At 38.6% G+C, this 26027-nt stretch overlaps 2 protein-coding genes across 2 annotated transcripts; one reads left to right on the top strand and one right to left on the bottom strand.

Moving 5' to 3' along the window:
* Positions 1 to 4845: 4845 nt before the first annotated feature.
* On the bottom strand, positions 4846 to 9974 carry LOC113461132 (NAC domain-containing protein 83-like). Its single transcript, XM_026800627.2, has 3 exons — positions 8639 to 9974; positions 6386 to 6660; positions 4846 to 5433 (listed from the first exon to the last, which is right to left on the bottom strand). The coding sequence occupies exons 1-3, from the start codon at positions 8805 to 8807 to the stop codon at positions 4870 to 4872; spliced, it is 1008 nt and encodes a 335-aa protein (XP_026656428.1). The 5' UTR covers positions 8808 to 9974; the 3' UTR covers positions 4846 to 4869.
* Positions 9975 to 12660: 2686 nt separating this feature from the next.
* LOC103695722 (protein SYS1 homolog) lies at positions 12661 to 20316 on the top strand. The gene is made up of 3 exons (XM_008777113.4): positions 12661 to 13670; positions 17508 to 17734; positions 19758 to 20316. Exons 1-3 carry the CDS (start codon positions 13447 to 13449, stop codon positions 19763 to 19765), a joined length of 459 nt encoding a protein of 152 aa, XP_008775335.1. The 5' UTR covers positions 12661 to 13446; the 3' UTR covers positions 19766 to 20316.
* The last annotated feature ends 5711 nt before the right edge of the window (positions 20317 to 26027 follow it).

Raw genomic sequence — 26027 nt, 5'->3', positions numbered from 1 at the left:
TATCCATTCGTCAGTGACTTGCTTGATGTTGCAGTAGTATGACTGGTCCTTTGACCTGCGGTGCTTCAGCTACTCATAGTGAGGTTATTGTAGTTTGACTACACGTATACATGGTCTCTAGTCATATGGGTCCTTGTAGTGTAGATTGGCTGCAGTAAGTTCACTGTAGGAGTAGGGTATGCACTCACATAGAATCTATCGACCTTGATAGAAGAGGAGTGATCCTATGTGATTTGTTAGACTGAGTTCTAAGACCTTGGCCAGGGCACTAATATAAAGTGGAGAAAGAGTTTTTCACTAACGAACTCGAGTCGAATAAATCTTGACATATGACAGACGAAGGAGTTTGACGAGTTATCCATGACCTCCATCCTGTAGGGATCCACGATAGTAGGACTGTATCACACGATAACTGCACCTAGAGGTTCATCATTCTATTCTACTGGGTAGCCACCTACATGCTGCTAGGTGTCACTGGTGGATGGTGGGACTCACAGGGATTATCTCGATGATCGATAAATCCTAAAGAGTAGAGTTTGAATCGTTCCAATCCATTGAAAGGAGTTTTCAATGATATTGTGATAGAGATCATAATATATCTCACTACCAGTCAGAGTAGAACCTATAGGGTCACACACACTAGAAGTATTGACCGATCTGATGGTTGAATCGTGATTAGGAATCACAAGTAATCAATTCGATTGATATTCAGTTGAAGAAGGAACAATGGAATTAATTAATTGGACTTAAACACAAATCCTACTTCGAGTAGGATTCCTAGAGTCCTAATTGGATTAGGACTGGGAATCCTAGTTGGAGTAGGACTGGGATTCCTACTTGGAGTAGGATTCCTACAATCCTAATTAGATTAGGAGTTTTGAATTAAAATTGGATTCCTACTTGAAGTAGGATTCCTAGAGTCCTAATCGGATTAGGACTTCGGATTCAAATTAGAGTCCTAATTGGATTAGGACTAAAATTAAATAAATCCTAATTGGATTAGAATTTCTTAAGTCCTAATTAATTATTAATCTCATGAATCAACATGACTCCTAATTGGGTTAGGATTGAAGAGTTCAATTGAGTCATGGTTCATTCAAGTTCTAATTGGATTAGAACTAATATAGATTGAACCCGATTGATTCATGATTTAGTTAAACCCTAATTAGATTAAGACTAAACCAAATAGGGGCCACCTAATCCTCCTTAGAGGAGGACTAGGGCAACATGAGAGGGAGGGGCTCACGCCCCTCCTCCTTTGATTCTTTGGTGCGGCAACACAAGAGGGGCCGGCGCCCCTCTTGGTAATGGATCAAGGGCTCCTAATTTGTAGGAGCCCTAGATGCTATTTAAGAGGAGTTTTTTGGAGGCTGACCTAATAGAAGAAGCCCTCTTCCTCTTGTGCCGTGGCCACCCTCTCCCCTTCCCTTGTTTCAGCCGCAAGTAAGAAAAAAGGAAAAAGGAAGCTTGGCGGCCTCCTCCCTCCTCCTTTGCTTCATCCAACGCAAGGAAAGACTAGGGCAGCAAGATGCTTTGATTCTTCTTCATCATCCCTTCTTCTTCTTCCTCCTCTCTAGCACAATCAAGGATTGATTGAAAGAAAGGAGATCAGCCATCAAAACATATCTCTGCAAGGGAGCTAGCACCCCGGGGAGATTAGAGCGTTTGGATTGGTCCTCTGCTTCGTGTGGATACCCGTAGAGACCGGGCACTTGAACGGCTTCAAGCGAACCTTCATCCTAAACCACGAACTTCAGTTTGCGGTGATCATCTACCCGCGTAAGGTGAAGATCTGATCTTCTAAAGGTTTTAAAAATTTTAATCCTTATCTATCTACGAACGGTTTTTGAACAACGTTCATGCGATGAACGGTTGATCCCGCGCATGCCTCTTCCGCTGCATCTGAATTTTTTTAAATTTCAGCGGCATGATCGGGGTTTTCTAACAAATTATAATTCAATTAAGCAACTTATGAACCTAAATCTAATACCAAAAAATGATCTCAAGAACCATGAGAAATGTCAAACTTGTGTAGAAGCCAAACTCCTTAAGAAGCCTTTTAAATTTGTTAATAGGGATTCGGATCATAGTGATGTTTATGACTCGGGTAGAACTTCTAGGAGAGGTAACAGATACTTTGTAACATTTATAGATGATTTATCCAAATTTTGTTACATCTACCTAATTAAAACCAATTATGAGGTGCTCAATAAATTTAAGATTTTTAAGATCGGAGCTGAGAACCAACAGGAAAAGAAAATTAAAATCCTTAGATCAGATCGAGGAGGTGAATATACATCCAATGATATAACTCAATTTTGTGAAGATCATAGAATCATTTATGAAATGACTGCACCCTATTCTCCCCAATCAAATAGAGTAGCAGAAAGGAAGAATAGGACTTTAATAGATATGGTTAACTCCATGCTTATAAGCTTAGGAGTACCAAAAAATTTGTGGGGGGAAGCTTTAGTTTCAGCCTGTTATATTCTTAATAGGATTCCCTCTAAAAATAATGATCTAATTCCATATGAAGTTTGGAAACATAGAAAACCGAATCTTAGCTATTTGAAAGTATGGGGGTGCTTAGCAAAAGTGAAAATACCTAATTTTAAAAGAAAGAAAATAGGACCTAAAATAGTAGATACTATATTCGTAGGTTATGCAGCTAATAGTAATCCCAATAGATTTCTGGTGATTAATTCAGAAGAAAGATATATTAGTAACAACACCATCATAGAAGCCAAATATGCAATATATTTTGAAGACACCTTTCCACTTAGGACAAAAGTAGATAACGGTATGGCTAGTAGCTCTAGTAGAATAAGGACAAGTGAAATAGAAATAGAAGTAGAACCTAGGAGGAGTAAAAGATCCAGGGTAGAGAAAACATTTGGAGATGACTTCTATACCTTTCTTATAGAAGACTCTCTAACTACCTTTGAGGATGCAATGAAATCCTTGGATTCACCTTTTTGGAGAGAAGCTGTGGACAATGAGATGCAGTCAATCATCCAAAATCATACTTGGAAATTGATTGATCTTCCTCCTGGCTGTAAAACTATAGGGTGCAAATAGATCTTTAAGAAGAAACTTAGGCCTGATGGCTCTATAAATAAATTTAAGGCTAGATTAGTTTCTAAGGATTTTACTCAAAGACCTGGGATAGATTTCTTTGATGTTTATGCATATGTAGCTAGGATTACTACTATTAGGGTCCTTATAGCATTAGCCTCCATTCATAGTTTAGTGATTCATCAGATGGATGTTAAGACAGCTTTTCTAAATGGAGACTTAAATGAAGAAATTTATATGGACCTGGGGTAGAAAGTTTATAATTAGAAGTGCAAATAGTATTGAGTTATGTATTTCAATCAATCTGCAGATGAAAGTAATATATATATATATATATATATATATATATATATATATATATATATATATATATATATATATATATATATATTCCCGCTATGAAACCTTAAGAGGGATAAATAAGGTGTGTAGAGGGATCAATGGGAGTAGAGACAGGCTGACAATCGGAATAATTAAATTTATTGAGTATCTTGTCAACATAATGAAAGGGAGGGAGGGAGAAAACGCCAGAACCGGAGTGGGTTGGCCGGGAGAAAACGGACTCCCGACTCCCTCCGGGGCACATGCTGACGGCCAATACAATACAATACAAAGTAGGAGGGTGCGAAAAAGAACTTAGGAATTCCTATCCTTCAAAGCCTATATGCTCAAATCATAGGCTCACTAGGATTTCTAGCAAACTACACCAGGCCAGACATAGCAAATGCTGTAAATAGACTTAGTATATATATTGTTAATCCAAATAGAGATCATTGGACAGCATTAGAAAGGATCCTTAGGTATCTTAAGGGTACCAAGTCCTATAGTTTGCACTTTAGTGGGTTTTCTGCTATTCTAGAAAGTTATAGTGATGCCAACTGGATCAGCGATACCTTAGATGTTAAATCCACCACATGATATGTCTTTCTCCTAGGAGGTGCTGCTGTGTCTTGAAAATCCACCAAATAAACCTTGATATCTAGGAGTACCATGCAGTCTGAACTGATTAGCTCTAGACACCATTAGCACTGAGGCTGAGTGGCTCAGAGATCTACTAATAGACCTCCCTATAGCTGAGTCACCTTTACCACTTATCTCCTTACATTGTGACTGTAAATCTGCAATAAATAAGTGCAACCAAAAAAATGCCAATGTAAAAATGAACAGGCACTTAAAAGTACGTCATAAATCATTAAGATACAAATTGAAAAATAACATTATTGCTTTAAATTTTGTAAAATCAGAAAACAATTTGGCTGATTAGCTTACAAAATGTTTATTTAGAACAGTGGTTCTAGAGTCATCGAGGGGGATGCATAAAGATAGATCACCACGGTGGGAACCCAATCTTAAAAGGTTCAATGGGTAGAAACAAACCGGAGTGTGACTAAGAGGAGCATTGTTTTATGTTTTCCTCATCCCTATAGCACTAGTGCTCATAAAAGCAAGCGGTAGGATGAGTTCATTTGTATAACTCTTAATGAGTCCAAGACCTAAGAGGCAGGAGCTTCCTTATTAGGACTCACCTATATGTGCAGTCGTGAGGCTGCGATTATGGAAAATGGGCAATTCTTTAAAAAGCACATGAAAGATACCTGCGCATGGCCATAATAGTGCAACCCGCTTAGAACCCGATCGGATTATATTATGTGTGCTGTTGATTTAATCTGAGCCATGGACCGAGGTTCAAGGTTAAGACCACCTTGGCTCCACAGATGTAATCAATTGTCACTAAGTGAAGGTTCAAACCGAAAGGTACCTACACCTATTACATAATATAAGATATCCAGCATTTTATTTTGATTCTAAAATTATTTTTAAAAAATAATTTTTGTTGGGGATTGTAAGAAAAATTAAATGCGCTTGCCGCCGAGTCTCGGTCTGCGTGCGCGTTTGAGAACGAAAATGGCCGGGCGCTTTAGCGCATTTGAAAATGAAAACAGGCGGCGTGGCATTTGAAAATGAAAACGCCCCATGGTGTTTTGTGATGAGCAGGTAATAGCCTGATCTGATGATTGCTACGATAACCCCCCATAGCATGAGAACCCCCGGGCCTGAGGCTGGATTGGGGAATTGACACAATGTTGCGGCAGCCGAGATTAATGTAGCCCATGGATGGCATGGATGGACCGGGCCGAATGCTGATGGGCACCCACTCGTAGAAGCGACTGGGGCGTCCTTGCCATTGTTCCATGGAGGTGGACGTGGCCCAACTCGACGATCAGCAAATATGTTATCCGAAGAATGAGATGGTGATCCTTCTTCCTCCACTTCCTGTTCATCCACTTGAAGCTCGCCATCCCTGGACTGATTTCGTGTTGGCTTTAAGTATATTTCACACAAAGCCAGAGCGCCAAGCTACAGAAAAAGAAGATTAAAAATAAAATATAGCGTTAGAAATGGTATGAAGGTAAATGTGGGCAAAAATTTTGTCGGAGCAGAACTGGCTACGGATGATGCATATGTTCTATGTTCTCTGTTTGCTGCAGATTGCTTATTTCAACCAAGAAAAGGTCCGGGTGCCAACTGATGTAGTCTTTCCCCAGATGATTATATGTCATTCAAAAATTTGACTCTTGTTTTCACCAAAACAAATTGACACCTATGTTTTAATCGGTGGAAAAACTGGAGAATTTTTCTTGAATACGTTCTTGACTGTACAAGTCTTTTCCTTTTAGAGTCTGCAGATTTTTGTCGCTCTTTTTGGCTTTTCAGATTTAGCATCTACCAATATAATTATCTTGTAACTAATTTCATAAAGATACTACTTCATATTAGTTTATTGCTTATACTGCCCATTTATCATAAAATAAAGAATGCAGCTAATTGCATACTAAAGAAGCTAGCTAGGTGTTTAAAATATGATGTTGTTGATTTTGATAAGTACAGAATTATGGTTATCTTGACCATGTAGGTTATTGGAAGCACAACAAAAGCAAAGAAAAAAGATTATTTTTTTTTAAACCATGAATGATCTTCTTTGAAATTAAGAAAACCAAAGGATTAAGAGAAATAAAATTTTGAACTAAAAATCTGTCATTATCTTTTTTTTCCTTCTATTATTACTTTAACGATATAAAAATACTGTTTTCTCATTGGTGTGTAATGCATTATTCGATAGATTCTTCTATAAACTAGTTCATGATCTTAGAATTGAAATATTTTGTCAACATAATTACATGGACCCTACGGGCATGAATATAAACATTAGTATTCCCTCTACGTAGGTTCATCATGAAATCATATTAATGAAATGTCATCTAATCTTTGTAGAAATTAAGAGTTGCATGAATGCTTTCATCAGATTTACCTCATCCTTGTTTTGGTCGGTAGAGAACCAAAATTCCTTAACTGTGTACTCTTGCATCAGCCATCTTGTTCTTGTTCCATTACCTTGGTGCCCTTCATGGAAGACAAGAAACTTCTTGCAACCAATCTCCTTTGCATCCTTATCTCTGATGATCTGATCTTTTTCCGAGGCCTTCCAATATCCCCCATTTGTTCCACGAGCAGGCCTTGTTCCATTAGGATATTTCATTTTTCTTAGAGTGAAGAAATACAAATGCTTACCGGCAGGTGTATTGCCTATGAAAAACACAAAATTCTTGCTGCAGTTAAAAGCAATACCTCCAGCATACAATAGAAGTGGTAGATATAATCATTCACAATAGCTAACTTTGCAATTCACTATATATGATGAGTATTTTTATTTACCTAGGTGGGAAAGAAACTGTAGGATGGTCTTCTTCACTTTTTTGGCCAAATTATAGTTATGTATGCTAGATTTTATAATTTTTTTAAGTTATTTTATTTATGAAAAAAATTAGATTATAAAATCTATTCTAACTGTGTGACATGTTGAGCTGCATGACGGTTGTAATTAGATTGTAATCTACTCTAACTAGAGTCTCACATCTACACTAACTCTCCAACAAATATGCATGAATAGTGAATACTGAGATGCAGTCAAGTGGATGCCATATTAAGGTTCTCTCCCATCCCTTAAACACAATAAAAAATTTAAGTCCTTCCTCCAAAATTATTATTTGTTCAAATATATTTATTTTTATTTTTTTTTAAATATCAGAAGAAGTACATTTAGCAAATGACCATTAACCATAATGTCAAAGTTTCAAGACTTCCCTTGTTTTTTTTTTCCTCCTAACCGAAAATGTAGTTTTTCAAATTAAGGCGACAAGTGCAATTGACTTGTTCAAATAAACGGACAGGAATTCCAGAACTGTATCTTAAAAGGTACTCGTACACTTTATAGTTCTAAATTGATTTGCACCAAATTCTCATGGCTTAATTCTTCTTATTAAAAAAGTTATATTATGATGATTGTAAATAACAGCTTACATATAAGCAACTGATGAGCAACATTCACATAAGATTGCAGTAATATTTTGTTTGCATAAGTAAAGAGTTTCGAGTCTTTAAGAAGCCATGCATTTAACTAACAAAATCACTGAAAAGCAAATAACCAAGGAATATCACCTATCACTATAATGAAGTTCTGGACTTAATAATCCAATAAATCTGCTGCTTCGGTAACTCGGTCTCAGGCCTAAAATACCGACATGAGACGCATAACTGAAAAATTCAACCCCCAGGATAATTATGAGGACTTCATTGATAATGACAGGTGAATTTGTTTTATAAGGCATTAAGTATATACCACATTACCATTCTGTGCACCCTCTAATATCACTTTTATTTGCCCCTCTCTGATCTCCTCACATTTTTCTCTTCCTCCTTCATTTCAATTTTTTTTTTTTCATGTTCATCAGTTTAAGAAATTTTATATTTTAGCCGCTATAGATCCTTGATTGCTTTGAGACGTGTGTGTGTGTGTGTATATATATATATATTTGTTGGCATGTCGAGAAATGCTGCTACGATCTTTGTACGGTATTTTCAGGACTGTCAACACGCTCAGACTGGTATTTCCATCAGACACTTTGCGTGTATGAAATACACCAAAATAAGGTCACTCAAAAACATGGTCATACATTCAAACTAGATTGCCCATTCTTGCCTGCCTCCAGAGTTTGGGTTGGAAAAAACACAAAGAAAAACATATGCAATTTTAAGTCAACAAGTGGTATAGTGGTATATTTTACGTTGTATGTGTATTTTTTTTCCCTTTTACAACACAGCTAGAAGAAACTGTTGTACTGTTATTAAAAAAAAAAAAAATCCGAACCGTTTCTTTCTGTACACTCTTTCATCGTCGTGTTGAAATCATCACGGCCAGCTTTGCAGCAAAGGCTAAATTATTACTCAGCCAAACTACGATTTAGAAGTAAAGTTTCAAAAATTCAACACAGAAAGAAATAAGTATCTGTTTCAAAAGAAAAACGATCCATTGCTTTCAGGAATTGAACTTAAAAAAATAAATAAAGCACACCGTTTTCTGTTCTACATGCTTTAGATAGAGTTAAGAAACAAATTTAGACCAAACTAGTTTATTAAGATTCTAGCCAAGGATAATATTACTATAATGGTAACTCAAATTATGTTTTTAAAAGGAAACTTTAAGAAGAGAAGGCGCTCAACGAACCTAAGATATCCCTGGGGTGGAAATCGTAGATGTTCAACTCTTTGATAGCCTGGCATGGTAGGGGTTGGTTCAACAATCTAGGCCGAAGGTAGAATTCCACCAGCTCCTTAGGAAAAGGCCTGAAGTGGTGGCTAGGCGCAACGTTTCCAATGCCTTCATCTTCCTCCATCTCTGCCCACTTTGTGTTTTTCTATTCGTTGGTTTTTTTTTCCCGCTCGCTCTCATTTATAGCAGAAGTCTTTCTCTCTCCTTTGCCGAATTCAGAAAGGTCTTTTAGATAATCCGAGTTAGACTCGGAATCAAGCATACTGGGAAAATATCAAGGAAATTTCCAAAGAGCGAGGACGGCTCGGCCCGTCTAGGGAGATGAAATCCTGAGACGCGAGCGGCCCGTCTCACAGTTTCAAAGCCCAAAACCGAGCAGGCCGAGGCCTAAGCCCATCACCTGCGTGAGAGAGAGAACGCGAGTTACGCGATGAATCGATTTGGCGACGAATCGATTTGGGGACGTCGGAGTTCGATTTGGGGACGAATCGATTGCTTGGTTCTCCTTCCGCCATCGAAGTCGGCCTTCAGGGTCGGAGGGTTCGACTGGGCGGGAATCAGAATGCGGCGGCCGGAGAAGAGGTGTACCCGATGCTGGCGAAATAGTTCATGGCATCGAAGCCCTTGAAGAAGTAGACGGTGTGGCCGTCGGAGAGCAGCAGGATATTGTGGAACATGTAGAAGAACCGGCTGGAGGGCAGGTGGATGGTCATCACCACGGTCCTCCCCCTAGGTGAAGTCGGCGATGCTGCTCACGATCTGGCCAGCGATGGTGGAGTCGAGGCCGGAGGTAGGCTCGTCGAGTCGCAGTATGCTATGATTGATGAGCGGCTCCTGGCCGATGTTGACCCACTTGCGCTCCCCGCCGGTGATCCCACACACGAGGGGCCCGCCAGTCATGCTGATGAGGCAGCTGAGGAGGCCGAGCTCGGCCATGACCTCCTCGGCCTGGGCGGCCTTCTCAGGGCAGGAAAGGGTGTGCGGGAGGCGGAGGGCGGTGTAGAGGAGGGTCTCGGAGACGGTGAGGTGGGGGTAGAGGATGGAGAAGGCCATATTGCGCCGAGCGGGTTGGAGAAGGGCCAGCCGTTGTAGGTGATGCTGCCGGAGAGGAGACGGCCGGGCGGGCAAGGCGAGCAGCCAAGGCCGTAAGCAGGGTGGTCTTCTCTTATCCCTCGTGCCTTCTTCGGCCTTCCCTCTCCCTCCGCCACCTCGAAACCCTCTCTACCAATGATTTCGGTTGGGGTTTTATCTGAATGTAAGGAGATACCGTGATGGCATGGTTCATGGCCATGTCGGTCCATACAATGTATATAGCTATTGTGCTTGTCTCGGTGATGTTATGCTCGCTTCCCGCACACGTGCACATGCCTAGTATAGCAGGACCCATGATAGAGTCACATAAAAGATTTGATGGTAAAATATGAAAGCAAAAGATGGACCTGTCAACAATGCAAGCATGGCCAGCTTTCTTAAGGAGAGAAATAAATAAATAAATAAAAACCCTACCTTTAGATTGGCGTTATGCTGCCTTAAGAAGGTTCTAGGTCAGCATTATGCGGTCGTAGGAGGATTCTGGATTAGTATTATGCGGTTGCAGGAGGGTTTCAGGTTAGTATTATAGGATCGTAAAAGAGGTCCCGGGTTTTCGGCTTTGTTTTGTTATAATCATCTACCATAATCCATAGATGGTTATGATTATTCTGATGATAAAAATTGGCTCTGTAGATGATCTATCATCTGGGCAGAAAGGTGTTAAGCAGATCATTTTGCCCTCGAGTTCGTAGATCGAGAAAAAGATTGGTGCACCCAGTATTTGAGCCTGTCATCGATAGAGATAAGAATCCCTCAATACAATTGTTTACATGATTATGAAAGTTTTATATATAAATGTATTTTATATGATTGTGGATATTTCATACATATTGTTATATGTATTATGTGCTGATGTGATATTGCAAGGATTATGATGTTACTTAGTCTAGCTTTGTATAAAACTTATTAAACTGTGATTAATTATATATTTCATATAGACTATAAATAAATTAAAAAAATAGATTTGGATATAATTATATGATAGGGTATGGGCAGCATCTAGATGGGTTGGCCATGCAAAAAATGTGGTGTATGTGCAAGGTCTATCTTGGGCTAAGGTAACATTGTGTTTGGCCTACCACAGGCTGAAATATGACTGTAACTAGTCCAATGCTGGAAAGTCAACTCCAAATGATGAACTGTATTTAATCATAGCTTTTATATAATTGAACTAAATATTGCATAATCATAAGTGAGGAAAAGGAAGGCATTTGGACTAGTCAGACATGTATAAAATTTGGTGTGTCGGCCATGGGCTGAGATGTGATATATTTGTTAAAAGATGTTCCACATGTTCATGCTGGTGTGCGTGCGTGGAGGATTCTTCATGATGAGTAATAATTGTAACTACGTTACGCTAGCTCAGGGCGCTCCACCGAGCACACCTCAGAACCCGGGATGCTAGACTAGTCTCAGCACCCGTCTAGCCGACCTTGCCAAATGTCTGATACGACCTCTCGACGAGTGCAGTCTCACCAACGGCCGCACCTATGTGCGTGCCTATGCCCTCTTACGTGGCTATACATTGCGACGCCACTATGCCATGCTTCGCTTGCTGGCCCACGACAACCAAGGGCAATACCTTACCGTTCCCAAGAACGGACTCCGCCGCGCGCCACAAGCAAGCTCAGGCTGTGCGCTACTCCCGCTCGTGACGAAAATGGGCCATACCCTGCTTTGGCTGTTAACGTCTTACCATTCCTAAGAACGGATTCCACCGCGCGCCACAAGCAAGCTCAGGCTGCGCGCCACTCCCACTCATGATGGAAACGGGCCATACCTCCGCGACCTAAGCGCTCCTATCAGGACTATAAAGGACCCCAACAGGTAACGCCTAGGAGACTTTTGGGCTGGACTAACTGAGTTCCACACTAACTTGATCGTCGGAGGGCCCTCACTGGAAACACTGGTGAGGTTTTGTGCAGGTAGATCGCCGACTGCGGGAGGTGGCTCTCATCTGCTTCCTCCACACTCCGGTGGCTTCCTCGACTCCTCCGGCGTGGTTACCTTCAGGCCAGATTTGAACCACAACAAATACCATCACTAAGAACCAGCAACAAGTCTGTTTTTTTTTTTTTTTTTTTTTTGATGTAAACAACAAGTCTGAATTAATGGGGCTTAATTGTTTTGATCTCCATTATGTTATATGTGATGGAGAAAAACACAACCATGATAATGAGTATCTTGTATTACCACAACCCCTTATAGTACAAATGATGACCAAGGAAAAAAATGAAATAAAAATGAGTGAAAAAGCAGTACCAACATAGGAATGGCAACGAATCAGATAGGCCATTATCCATACCCATTACATATTTACCTCGAGATAGGATGGGTCGAGTAGAGTCTTTGAGCAAGGTGAGGCAACTTGGATGGATGGGTCAAATAAAATTACAGAAATTAATTTTTTAGCATACAAATTAATTTTTTAATTTTAAAAAGAATATTTGTGAAGAGTTATATATATCTGTATTGGATTCAGGGTAGGTTTTATCCTTACTTGTATCCGCCCTAGATCCCGTGCGCGATGGGTAAAATCCATCCCATTAGGGTCGGGTACTCGGGATAGAGTAAATTGCCACCCCTAGTAGCCAAGAATCAGAAATATACTTTAATAGGTTTTCATATATATAAAAATATAATATAGATATATGGATAGATAGATTGGTTGATTTGTGTGCTTTATTTTATACCTTTCCAGGCCAGATGATTCCTAAACAGACGTGGGCTGGTCCGTCGTGGGCCGTTGGGCTAAATACGTTATCCTAAGCGCAGCCGGGAGAGCTTCGAGCCCGGTAGACACACATACTTTAACCCGCCATTCAAGTTCTTAGATCACGGGCGTCCGAGTCGCCGGACGCTGCTTATCTTGCAGACCCAACGGCTCTCGTTCCGCTCGCCGACTTCCGACTGGCGTGCAGCGCACGCAAATGAGAATCACGCTGTGCCGTTTGATCCCATCGAGGCGCCATCGTGTGGTACTCAGGCTTTCGCAGGTTCGCAGGCGCCTGCAAACTGAAGAGAGAGGTGTTACTGCCGTCGCAGGAAGCGATGGTGGGGGGGCCGAACGCTTCGCGAGAAAGCGGAGACTAGATATTGAATCTCTCCAACAACCAAGCGTTCGACTCGAGATCTCCCCATCGCCGCCTTGCGCTTGCTCTCCTTGTGCCGATCCCAAATCTCGCTCTCATCTCGCATCGACGGAAGAGCAAACGCCGATCTTATTTCGCTGAGGGCGATTAGATCCGCCGCCCGGATGCCAGATTTAGTTCCACTTTAGAGAGTAGTATCGAGGTTGGGAGGTTTTGATTAGGGTTTCCATTAAATTCTTCTTGTTTTCGGGATAATTCTTTGACAATTTTGTTGGTAGAGCTTGCTTTCTTTTCTCACGAATTTGGATCGTTCGAATTTCGATTGTCCAAGAAAATTGAGAGATTGTGGGGATCTTGGAATTCCGTTGCTTGGAGTTAGATGTTTGGGCAGAAGAATTGGAAGCTTTAGGACGTTTTGATTCAATGATTGATTGGAAGCAGGATGAAAAATTGGAGATCTAGTTTGATAGATTGGATTGATTCAGATTGCGAAATCTTTGAGTAATTGCTTCCAATTAGAGAGGGCGTAAGAGCAGAATCTAGGGCTTTGTGGGTTGTTTTTGTACTGTCGAAAAAGTCATGTTTTACGGGGCGATGGTATGGGATCCATGGCTTATCGTGTCTCAGATCGTCTGTCTTCAGTGTTTGTACTACCTGACCCTCGGACTGTTCATGGCCATTCTCGTTGGCACTCGCGTGTCCCGGTTGAGCCTCATGTATTTCTTCGATTTCTCAACTCTTACCGCTTCCACGGTCACCGGATGGTGCGCGATTGTTTCATTTCTTCTCAGCTCGCTTGCCGGGTAACACTTGGGCTTACTTGTTCATTTGTAAAATTCTTCGCTCTCTGACGCTATCTTTTCTGCTAATACTTTATCACTGGAATTTCCTATGTCTGACTTTTGTATTTGTTAGTTTAGTTAGTGGTTTATGGCAAATTTTCCCCCAAATTAACGAGATTTTTTTCTGTTTTGCTTTTGTTTTCGCTGTCTGACAAGATTGTAAAAATTTGTAATTTCAATAGTGGTATATTTAGTATTAAGCATTCAAATTAATTCATATATGTAATGCATGGCTAGTTAGTAGTTACATATGCACAAATAGGTTACCATAATTTTCGTGCCCATTTGTTTCCATATTGGGATGGTATACATACCAGCCATGTGCTTTTGAGGGTTGTTCTTGAGCTTTTCAGGAATTTCTACCAAGATGGTTACATTGTGGCGAGTTACCCTTTCAAATCCTCGAATTCAACAATGTCAATCACTTGAAGATAAAAACGAACACAAATGAATCAATTTGGAGTCAGCTATGTGGTCTCTGTCGTATTCTAGATTAAGTCACTGGAGTGGATAACTGCCATTATATCATGATGACTACATCCATACAGCTGTGTTTGGACAAGACCTCCTTCCTTACCATTGAATCTTTGAGACTTTGAACAGGGGCACCTTCCTTGTTGAGGAGATGCTTGACCCTTGACTCTCTTGTTCAAACAAACTTAAATGGTTTCCCTGCATTCTATTATTAGTTAGTGCCATCACCTATCTTCTTTCATTGTGTTTATTCTACTTTTGGCCCTCCTAGTTTTACTTTAGCTCATTTTGTCAGTTGTGACATGTCTATCCTCCTTATTGCTGACATCCACAAGCACATCATGCTAATCTCCCCGCCCTGCCCAAAAAAAAAAAAGGAAATTGCTGGTTATTACAATTTTCTGCTTAGAAAAACGTTGATGTCCTTTTCAATCTCATCAGTTAAGAACGAAAAAGTGCAAGAGGTGGGAATGTTGGAGTCTTAATTATGGATTGGATTATTGGCCACCCAAGATATGATAGCTGTAAGTGAATGGCTTATCTTTCTTTTTCTAGGTTTAATAGTATTTTAGAGACTGAGGAGCCGCATGGCTATTCGATTAACTTGCTTGTGGTTCTTTTCATGAAGCAATTATGATAGATCATAAAACCTGACAAAGGAGTTCTGTAAAGAGCAGGTCCTCTCACCATTTTATAAAATTTGTTTTACAGAAAATCAGATTTTATAACTATCTGTTTTAAGAAACCTGACATACAACTAAATAGCCCCTCAATTATGGATTGGTGGCACACATATTATTCAATTACCAAAGATTTGAAATGCCACCTTTTTTATTTGCACTTTTTGTACTCTCTAGATTGCCACTATTGGAGCTAGGAGACTGGATAGATCTTTCACAAATTGGATGAGAATGATACAATTTTATAAAACAAGCCAGTGGTATATGTGTTTTTTGGTGGATGACTGACTTTGCTTGGCCATTCAATAGAAGGATTTATAAGGCGATTCAGTGGAGGTGAGTGATGTAGTTACTGATATGCTTTTCAAAGTAGCACATTAGGGAGATACACTATACTTTTTTGCATTAATCAAATCAAGCAGGTTTTGTGGTTAAAGCTTTTAGTGGACCCATCTAGAAGTGTGTTTTTCAAAATTGAGTCCATCATAGAAGAAAAAGCAGATCATCATTGCACCTTGCGTTCTTGGGCTATGGCTACTCTGGGAATCAATAGTGAAAACAATGGTTGTGGTGAGGTCAAAGGGTTTCAAAATTGAAGCATCTACATCTTTGTGGTGACAGCTAAAGTGTAACAGCAATTAGAATTTGAGGATTACCATTCATTTCCTCATCTCTATAGTCTTCTCTCATGTGTCTAGCAGCCATTATTTTGAATGTTTAGTGGATCTATATATTGTGTTCAGTCCACTTTTGAACCATAGGCATTGTCTTGCCATGTCCAGGTTTCACCCGTCATGGTCCCACTTGACATATACAGACAGTGCAACTAGATATTATTTGCCTACATAGAAGCTGCACTTGAATAAACTAAATTTGGAGCAGCTTGATGAGAACGTCCAGGTAGCTCATGAGCTTGGGACCAAAATTTTATTCACTTAATGCCTTCCTCTAACAGCATATGGTTGAATCATATTACAGTAGTCTTTATGACCTCTTATTTCAGTATTCTTAAATTGTCAATGTGAAATGATCTGTGGACGCTCCCACATGTTCATAGTTTCCCTTGCATGCTCATGTGCTGCTAAAGGATAATATGTTTGTAAGCCGTACTTGTCATGAATATTCTTTTATCATGCCTATCAATATCCTGATTTTGTCAATTTATCAGTTCATTTTTTCCTGAAAAACTCAGGCAATACCACCATAAACTTGTAAAGCCTTTTGAACAATTTAATGCTGTAAATGTTATCATCATAGAGGTTTAGGAAGCGGAACTTAATATATGATGTAAATATTTCAAGCTTTGCAAATACAGTTCTTGGTTTTTAAAACTTTTTGCGCTTGTTCGAGTGAATTATGTGATCACTACAGATATGTTTACTAAGGATGTTCAAACCAATAGTCCTTCAAATGCCAAATGTTTGCATACACTGTTTGGATATTCAAGCATGCAGTGTGCTTGAAGGCCTTCAATTACTTCATCTTCCACATCAAGTCTGATGTTCTTATTAGAACATTAGCATGCATGCCATACTTATTTTCAAAATTCAGCAAAGTAATTTGGAAATATTCTTCTCTTTTTTGAAAAAAAAATGATGTTACGCAAAAAAAAAACTTTAGCAAAATCTCTTTTTTTTTCCTCTTGAATTAGATTCTTGCACTTCTGGGGGAGGGGTGTCAAATAATAATTATTGGACTTATGGCCATTTCCGTTGCTTGATAGAATATGAAAATCCTGTGGTTTATTGTTACAGTGGCAAAAGAGTTATTAACATCATCAATGAATAAGAATCATCAGCACTTGATAAGCTCTAAATGGTGCTTCCTTCACATATTTGTGTTGGACCTATCCTATTTAGTAAGAAACCTAATTCTCTAGCCTCTTGAGTTCTCATCTAGTGAGAGCCTACGTAATTATTCAAAGTTTCTTGGCAATAAGCTGCATCCATACATACATTATGTATCTTGTAGTGATGCATGCATGGGGACATGGATGCCTATACCTTTTGCAATATGCTCAAATGCAAGTCCCTTAGCCAAAAATTTCTCCACAAGTTTGAAAGTACCTATCTGTACAAATGAGTAGGTGCCAAACTTCGCATTCAAAATTGATCATCATGGTTGACTGTGTTGAGTTTGTTTGTTAGTTTGACTGAGTTCAATTTTTGATTACTTCTTGTTATCTTGTTAAGTGCTCTGGACTTTATCAGTTTGACTATTTGAGAGTAGTCGACCATTCTGAGTTCTTTTTTATGCATTATTTTTAATTACAGACTAAGATCTCAAATAGAACTGCTGCTTGTGGCTTCATTATATTTATTTATTTCATAGAAAAATGGTTCTTTAAAAAAAAAAGAAGAAAAACTGCAGTTAGTGAAGAGGATCTGCCTGAAGAGTAAAAACCATGTTTTAAGAGATTCATCTTATCTTGGATGTCGTTTGTGGAGGTTTAGGAGGCCTAAGTGTGGACATAGTATTATTTGGATTTTCATGCTAGGAGTTAGCTCACTTACATGTTTTTAATGATAGTTTTTATTAATTTTGTCTTCTCCTGTAAGAATGATACTGTTGAAGCAGTTGTTCTTGGTGAATATTGGCTACAGATTGTAATGTTTTAAAACTCCTTTTCCCTCCACTTGAGCAGGGCAAGTTACTTGCTTTATTTGATCGAGAGAGCCAAAAAATGCTTAGATTTTGCGGCTACCCTCTATATAGTTCATCTCTTTATATGCATCATATATGGAGGGTGGCCATCCTCCATCACATGGTGGGTTGTTAATATTACCGGATTGGCATTGATGTCTTTGCTTGGAGAATGGCTGTGTATCAGACGTGAATTGCGAGAGATTCCTATTTCACGACTTCGTTCAAGTAAGCCATCTTGTGCTTGCTGCATTGACTATTTATATTGAAATTCTTGCATAGAACATGAAAACTTCTGCTGATTTGCTATCATCATGATTTATGGTTATTGGACTAGTGATTCTGCCTGCAAGTTTTACCTCTTTTGTCTTAATAATCTACTTTTCATTTTTTCTGTTCGCTTTTTTATTTCTATTTGTGTAATTCAATATTCGAAGAAGGCAGACAATATGGTCTCAAATTGCAACTTCTGGTAACAACTAAGTGGGGGCGGGGAACTTTATGTAGAAAACCTAAATCCATACAAACTGCGATGTTATTTAATTCAAACACACAAAGTGAAGAGGACAGAAAAGATAACTACGACAAAGTGTTGGATGCCAAACAGAACCAGGCTCTAAGCAGCATATGCAGCTTGTTGGATGAATGCCAAACAGAAAGTTCTTTTGGACAATTAAATTTAATATAGTACTCGGATCATCAAATATGATTCTTTATTTCTTCCATCAAGTTTCTTTTGTTATCATCCATAAAGACCTATAGCATGGCTAATGAATATTTTCTTGCAGCTTTTCTTTTGTTTCCCATAAATGCCTTCATTTGCATTGATGTAGCTATGCTGCCTATGGGGAAACTTCTGGTGTTTATTTTATAGATTGCCTTGTCTTAGACAGCTATGTAGAAGATGATACACCAACTTTGGGAGATGGGGGGAAATCTAGCTACCAGTGTACAATTACTCTCCTGCTATCTATATATCATTTGTCAGGACTTGTTCATGTTAGAGTGCGTGTGAGATGACACTAAAATGACGAACTTCTGCCATGTCAACCTTCTTTATCAAGAGGGCTTGCTTTGATATTCACTAGACCATGAAGAGGCATAGAAAGTTCAACAAGTTCTTGTCTTTTAGATTCCTTCTATATAATGATTCCTAAGATCTTTTCAGTTTTTGCTGACAGAAACCGAGGAGAGGTCCGGATAGTGTCTGAATGATCTTTTCTGAATCCCAATATATTCTGTTTTTCCAATTCTTTATAGACTTCAGCAGTCTGGTAGGTAGATTTCTCCTTTCATCATTCCATTTTTCAATGATAGAAAGAAGGTGGTTAATTATAGCTTGGTATTTTAATTCCCTGGTCCATTCTGGCACCATATGTAAAAAATTCATCTACCACATCTTTCATGTAATCTTGTTTCCTAAATCATTTTGTTACTGAGGCTTAATGATATTATGAATTTCTGGCAACCAACCGGGATGCAGTTAGGAAATTTGATTTTTTAAGTAGACGCTTGGAAGAATCTAGGGCATGAGGTCAGAACATCCCTCCATTGCTGATGCAGCATGTGCTTTAAGGTCCTGCTTGTTTTTGTGCCTGGAAATTTGATTCGTCCCCTTCCATTGAGTTGAATGATAGTTTCTCGAGGGAACTTAGGGTGCTTTTGGTTCGCAACTTGAAATCGGGATGGGAATGTGTTGGAACAGGAGTCGGGATGGTTATATTTCCCGATGCATTTGGTTCGTGACTGGAATCGGAATCAGAACTGGAATGGAATTTGATTACTAGATGAGAGTCTGGATTGGATTTTGGGAAATTGGGGCATTCCTATCCCTTCTGAAATCAGAATGGGAATGGGACTTCCCCCAACCAAACAACTGGAATGAGAGTTGCTTATTCTCATTCCCATTCCGGAGCTCAACTCTCTCCAACCAAACATGCCCTTAGTCTTATAAATAAATTGCCGAATTGCTGGCTATATAATTTTACATCTTTGATCTGACTGTAAACATAATAGAACAAGATTGGTCTGTAGAACCACCAAATAATGATTAATTAACAGGTTCAGAATGAAGCATGCTGGCAGCAAGAGCTAATGTATTACATTGTGTAAGATGATATCATATTTAGTCTTTGTGATCACCTACAAAGTGATCCAGTCTGTTTGGAGATATTTGTGGTATTTTTTGCCCCTTTTTTCCAAATTTTCTATAGCAAGAAGGAGACTAATGGGAAATATATTTTTTTGACAGATGTTTGACACCAAATTTGGAAGAGCACAGTTATGCTTCATGCTTTCTTACAGCCAACCAATTCTCCATTTTTTTTTAAGTTCATGGCAATGTCATATCATGATTAAGTACATGACAGGAGTGGATATTCTCACGGCGTTGAACATCAATTTATGGAGAAACGGACAAGTTCAAGTCCACACTATAGAAGTTGCATCATGTTTGTTTTTTTTACTTGGTCTTGCGCTTGTCCTTCCATTGGGAAAATTTCACAAGAATGTTTGGGCTTGGCCCAATTAAAATTCATAGAAAAAGTCAACTAGCATGTATGCTATGCTAGTCCCTTCTTTTTAATATAGCTGAATGCATGAATGGATTTTGCTTGTCGTTTTTTAATTGGCATGCTATCGTAGTTGGTCACATGCAGTTGAGGAACTCACCTTTTTGTGTACCAGAGTCGGCAATATACCATCTATATAAGTAAACAAAATGCCAAAATGCCACTATTACAAATTAGGGTCTTTGTTCCGTCTTGTTGGATTAATTTTATAGATACATCTGTCATTTAGTGTTTGCAAAAGCAGGCAAGAGCAACTTCATGATGATATATGCAGGTTTTTGGCTGTTGTCCGTCAAGAGTTATTGTTGTTGTAAGTTCTCTTTGGAGCTCTTGGCAATGATTTTAGGAGATGACTGGTCCTGGTTTTGTTTGACTGATTCATTAATTAGCTCATTTGGTGAATGACTTTGATGGGGAGGAGTGGGTGCATAATGGATGTTCAGACTTCGGAGCTTGGTAATCATGGCCATTATAGTCTGTGATGGACAAGTCCCTGAAGTGCCTAACTCTATGTGAGACTTTATTTCAAGCCCTTGCCTGGCAATTTCATGCTATCAACTGAGCTCAGTATCCGGACAGTCTACAGTTTGATAGTTCCTGTTGTGCAAATGACTTATTGCTGTCTATTGATGTCTTCAACCCTCGCCAAGTTCTTCTGTGACCTATTAATCACAGGAAGTTTCTGCAAGTAGGCTGCCGAACATGGTGAAGCTTGGTCTAGAGTACTCTTTGCTGACTTGCAGTAACTGCAGTGTTTCTGCCTGATGAACAGACATGGTCTTGTCTCTCCTGTGAGACCAAAAAAAATCTTATTCTGCGTACAGCTGTGATGTGTATTTTGGGATCTATATACTTCCAGAATCACAATTTTGTCGACTGAATTTACTTGCATGATAAATGGCCCTGTAAATTTTGGTAGAGATTTTTTTTTTTTGTTTTCTGACATCCTTTCTTGAAGAAGTATGTTAAGTCAAGTAGGATGCCGTTTTTAAAATTCAGGTGAAATTAATTTCCAGCATAATGCCATGCATTACTCCACCAGGACTATGGCCAAGTATGCTTCATATAACCTTTTCCATACATTAAAAAATTGTGTGCAGCGTGCAGAAGCAACGAACTTCAAATCATAAAAAGATTAATTTGTATATTGCATTAATAGTATAGGCACTCACGTCCTCTGTTCCAATTTTATCTTGTTATTTATCCCTTATTTAAAAAATCATAGGAATATTTGGACTTGCCCCATGAAAATTGGTGCCAAGAATTTGATCAGTATATTTTTTTTTCCTGTTTTGTTGAATATATTGTGAATCCATTTCTTTCCCGTAGATCATTTAGGCTATTTACCCACCAATATGGGTAGCAAAAGGAAGAAATGTAACTTACTTGAAAGAACCAGCTTCATTCCGTCTTATTTGGATTGGCGTTACAGCTCCATCTTTGCCATTTGTTTCTACCAAAACAGGACAAAGCACCTCCATTTCCCTTAAGAGCATCTCGATCGCATAAGTTTTCTATCGGTTCTTGACAACTCGTTTCTCATATGTTTTTGGTCAAGAGAAGTGGCTGTTGAATGGATTGGTTCGAGCAAAGGTTAATGATTCCTAACTCATCTGTTCCTGTGTGTGGGGTGGGTCCTTTTTCTTTGTATGACGTCTGAATTCAACTATATAGAGCCAATGCTTGCTACACTCAAAGACCTCTTTTTTGATGAGATACTTAAATAACCCTAAGATTCTCCTTGAGCAATTTCACGCGTAATCTGTTGATTTATTAATAACAACATGTAATTCAAATTTTTTATATTTTTAGCATAGTTCGGCATTAGATATTAAACTAAATATAAACCTACTTAAATATCAAACTTTATCTTAGACACTCAAATAAGACAAATATTAATTTTATATTTATTTCTCTTATATAACCGGATAACGTCTATAACTTATATTTTATTTTATTAGTGTGCGCGGAAAGCCATTAATTAAATAATTGAGACAAAATAATAACATTAAATTAAGAGATTTACAAAACTTTAATAGAAAATTTCCAACATAATTTGGTTTGTCTTACAAACGTTCTATGCTTGCGGAGAGTCTCAAGGGACTAGCAGTGCCACTATCATGGCTCGAACTCTTCTAGCATGCTATTTACATCTATGGTGATCCACAATTTTAGCATCTGACAGTCATATTTCTTAGGTTGTATGACATTTAATTTCTGGCTCAACTTTTTAGTCCTCTGAAGCATTCCCCTCTGAACATGGGAACGCTGGCTGCAACTAGTGTTGCTGTAGCTTCTGGCAGTTGCTATATATATATAATGGATTTATCGGAAGTTAATAATGATCATGCCTTTTATTGCCTGGTCTTCTTTTTCAGCTTTAGATGAAGAGAGCCATGCACTCTACCCCATCACATAGGTGGATGTGCATAGTATTTATTGCCAGCTTTTTTTTTTTTTTTTTTTTTTTTTTTTGGCTAAAAACGGAAATATCATACATGTACGAATATAACAAAAAAAAGTCAAAAAGTGCCACATCTTGGAGTGCACTCATTGCTAGTTTTTCTTTCATATGAGGTGACTTACAGTTTGAAATGTCCCTATAGTGCAAAAAGGCACAGCATCCATAAACTGCAATTAGGTAGTGCTGTTCAAGCTTTTATGAGGATTCAGCTAATCCTTGATGTAAATCCTTTCGTCCTCAACTTACCAAGCTGACATTTTCCTTTGACCTGGTCTTCTGACCCTAACCAAGGTAGGACAGAAAGGGTGCCTTCTTTTCGAGAACCAACCTTCCTTGGTAAACGACGCCTTCGCGGCTTCGCCAAGTCATGCGTTGGTTGTGTCAGCCAGCCATGGCCGCCTTCGCTGATCAACCGAGATGAGTAGGTGGCGAAGTCAGCTTCATAGCCAAAATTCATCTCCTTTGTTGGGATTGTACTATAGTTTTGACTAAAGAATAGAACTTGCTGAAGCTTTAATTGAAATATTTGGATCCATTCTGATTTTTGTAAAAATTCTTTATTCCATGTAATTTATTCTCTAATTAATCTGCATAAAAATGATTTACTCCATGCATGTCAAATGGGATCCAAAGTGGATCGCATGATCTCTCCAAATTGCGATGCCTGATTTTGACGCAATGCGATTTAATTCATAGGATGTCAAATGTGGATTCAAAGTTGTGCACGTTATGCAGTGCATGATATGATATATGATATATGATAAGCTTAGAACAAGGATTTTATCACCTTCTGTCGCACGAGTTTACTATTAGATCACCAATATGCAACTCTCAAAGCAAATATCCAAACTTTCTCGTTCATCCACCTGCAAATATCTCGAAGTGACGGGTGACTGATGAATCCAACAGTCGATTCATTGTGTACACCAAAAATACAACCCCATCCCTAAGGCCTAATCCTCTGTCATGAGCACCAAAAAAGTTGCTGATATGATTTTCAAGAGAAAATATAACTTGTTTATATAGTTGGGAGGTTACAGCGGAGATGGAGCAATTTTGACCGGGTCTTGCATTGGATCCAGATCGCTTCCGTTGCGGGAGGGACAGGAAAGTGGGGCTGAGAAAACGCGACTCGTCATCCCTCTCATGGATTCGGCCATAATTTTTGGGTGCGTGAACCGGGCTACGTGTCGGAGCCGCAGCCCAAAAACTGCGAAGGAATTCGAATCCGAAATCCTTTCTTTCTAGTTTCTCCTAATATTTAGCACGCCCTCATCCATTCGGTTCCCTCCCTCCGCTTTGCGCTCTTTCGCCGCTCATCTCTTTCACATTTTTTCCCGCTTCTTAACTGCCACCACCTGTCAATTTCAGGTGGGGTCATGTGAGGGAACAACACCGAAAGTGTGGAAGAAAAATTTATCTCGGCCCGCTTGCCTCCAAAAGAGATGGCATGGCATGAAAAAACAAAATTAATATATTTATATAAATATCTTTCTAAAAATTTAAATTTATGTAAATATTTTTTTAAAATTTATATTTATTTCTGTGCTTCCATAAAATTCTGTTTTTATACAGATACCTTTAACATAACAGCTCTTCTAACACTGCTAATAAAAATCATATTTATTTTAATTAAAAATAAAATTAAAATTTTAAATTATTTTTTTGTCTTTTATTGTAATCGCCTTATAAATATTTCTTTTTGCACATCTATCTATTAAAGATAGTTTAGTAATCATTTTAGTTTGATACCGTTAATTTTTTAACGGCATTAGATAGCGTGGGTACATATGCAAAAATAAGCATAAAAAAATAAAATAGCAAAACAAGCATTTTACAAGGATGTATATGTAAATATCAATTTTGAAAAGGTATTCATGCAAAAATCGATATTTAGAAAAATATTCAATAATTAGATAAATAACACTTCCATTTCTTCCATTCTAATGCTGTTATAGCAATTGTTATAATAATGATTATAACAATATGAGATATTTTCAGAGAAAAAAATAACTTTCGTAAACTTCAAATAATTATTAACTATTCCAGCGGAGGTCCATTATAATGGGATAACACTTTCATTTTTGAAACCTTTTTGCATGTTTGCGTCGGCAACATGTAAACTTGATGCTCAATTGTAGATTTATATTTGTCCACTAAATTTCGCTTTCTCGAGGGAGTTTGTGTGTGTTTTTTGCAAGGGGTCAATGGACTTGATCAAAATGATATCTTAGCTCACTAAGTGATTTCGTCCCTCTCCCGGGACCCAGTAGAAAATCCCGTGGTGTGATCCCAACTATCCGAGTCATCATGAATACGGCATTTTTTTCGTGGTGACTCAACGAATCTGTCACATTTCCACGATAAGGCTAGTGGAGTACATTTTCCCAAGAGTTGGTTGAGAAAGTGTTTTGATTAACTGAGGAGGGTTATATTTGCAGGGAGGTTTTACTTGCCAAGTAGCGACCAACCACATACTTCTTGGATTATATTTGATTAATTGAGGGGGGGTTATATCTGCAAGGGAGGTTTTACTTGCCGAGCGTCGACTAATTACCCACTTTTTTTGTGTTTGGCTCTCAAAGTAAACATGATCAAAAAGTTGGACGCACTTTTTGCAAGGGAGGTTTTACTTGCTGAGCGTCGACTAATTACCTACTTTTTTAGTATTTGGCTCTCAAAGTAAACATGATCAAAAAGTTGGACACACTTTTTGCATTGCAAGATTCAATTCTCCATTGTGGGAAGGCAACAAGGAGGTGGGCCTTCTTGTCTCTCTCCTCTCCTCTTTTCCACAGTCCTAGACTTGAACCATCTTTTGTTCTCGAGTATCACAACTTTAGTTTATTCTATCATTTCTATGTAAGGTATGAGTCATGGGATTCCTCCTGCCGGATGGTCGCATGTTAAAGCCGAGATATTTTTCCACCGTATCTTGGATTATGTTAGCATATTGTTTTTCTCTTCTTCTGCAAATAATTTTTTCCAAAATGTTAGAAATATGAAGAGGTTGAGAGCCTTCGGTAATCGTATCCGCAGCTGTGGATATGCCCTTGTTGATAGGCTCTCTAGAGATAAGCTTCAAGAATATTTGGAGTTAATGCATTCTGAAATTTGGAATCCTAGCTTTGGGTTTTCTTGTTTCATAGATCTTATCTCTGCCCCTTTCTTATGTGGATCCTTCTAAATATATAGACTGGGGTTGGCAGGCATGAGGCATTATTCGTAACGAATATTTTAATTTTAGTGAATTGGGATGTGACGTTTTCCTCTTGAAAGTCCCCTTATTGAAGATTTAACTTGTTTTGAAATATGAAGTGATCTAAATACTTGCTCGCTTTAGCAACTGGAATAATCTCGTATCATCAAAAGATAAACCCAACATTACATGTTTGGGCAAGTGTGCAAACCAAACTTCATATTACTTCCTAAATTGCTCTGCCATTGAGAACTTTCATCGTGTCTGCTTCACTTGATTAGCCTCCGT

The sequence above is a fragment of the Phoenix dactylifera genome, unplaced genomic scaffold (genome assembly GCF_009389715.1).
Source record: "Phoenix dactylifera cultivar Barhee BC4 unplaced genomic scaffold, palm_55x_up_171113_PBpolish2nd_filt_p 001037F, whole genome shotgun sequence".
NCBI classification, from domain to species: domain Eukaryota; kingdom Viridiplantae; phylum Streptophyta; class Magnoliopsida; order Arecales; family Arecaceae; genus Phoenix; species Phoenix dactylifera.
Note: the sequence above shows the minus strand (reverse complement) of the source record. Positions and strands in the feature narration are given on the sequence as shown.

Bases quoted from the DNA above. Each gene is read 5' to 3' on its own strand.
- LOC113461132 (XM_026800627.2), bottom strand. From the start codon at position 8,807: ATGGAGGAAGATGAAGGCATTGGAAACGTTGCGCCTAGCCACCACTTC. The intron at 6,661-8,638 runs GTTCGTTGAGCG...TGTTTTTCATAG, and splicing joins CCACCCCAGGGATATCTTAG to GCAATACACCTGCCGGTAAG. The intron at 5,434-6,385 runs GTAAATCTGATG...CTTTTTCTGTAG, and splicing joins CCGACCAAAACAAGGATGAG to CTTGGCGCTCTGGCTTTGTG.
- LOC103695722 (XM_008777113.4), top strand. From the start codon at position 13,447: ATGTTTTACGGGGCGATGGTATGGGATCCATGGCTTATCGTGTCTCAG. The intron at 13,671-17,507 runs GTAACACTTGGG...CCACTTGAGCAG, and splicing joins CTTCTCAGCTCGCTTGCCGG to GGCAAGTTACTTGCTTTATT.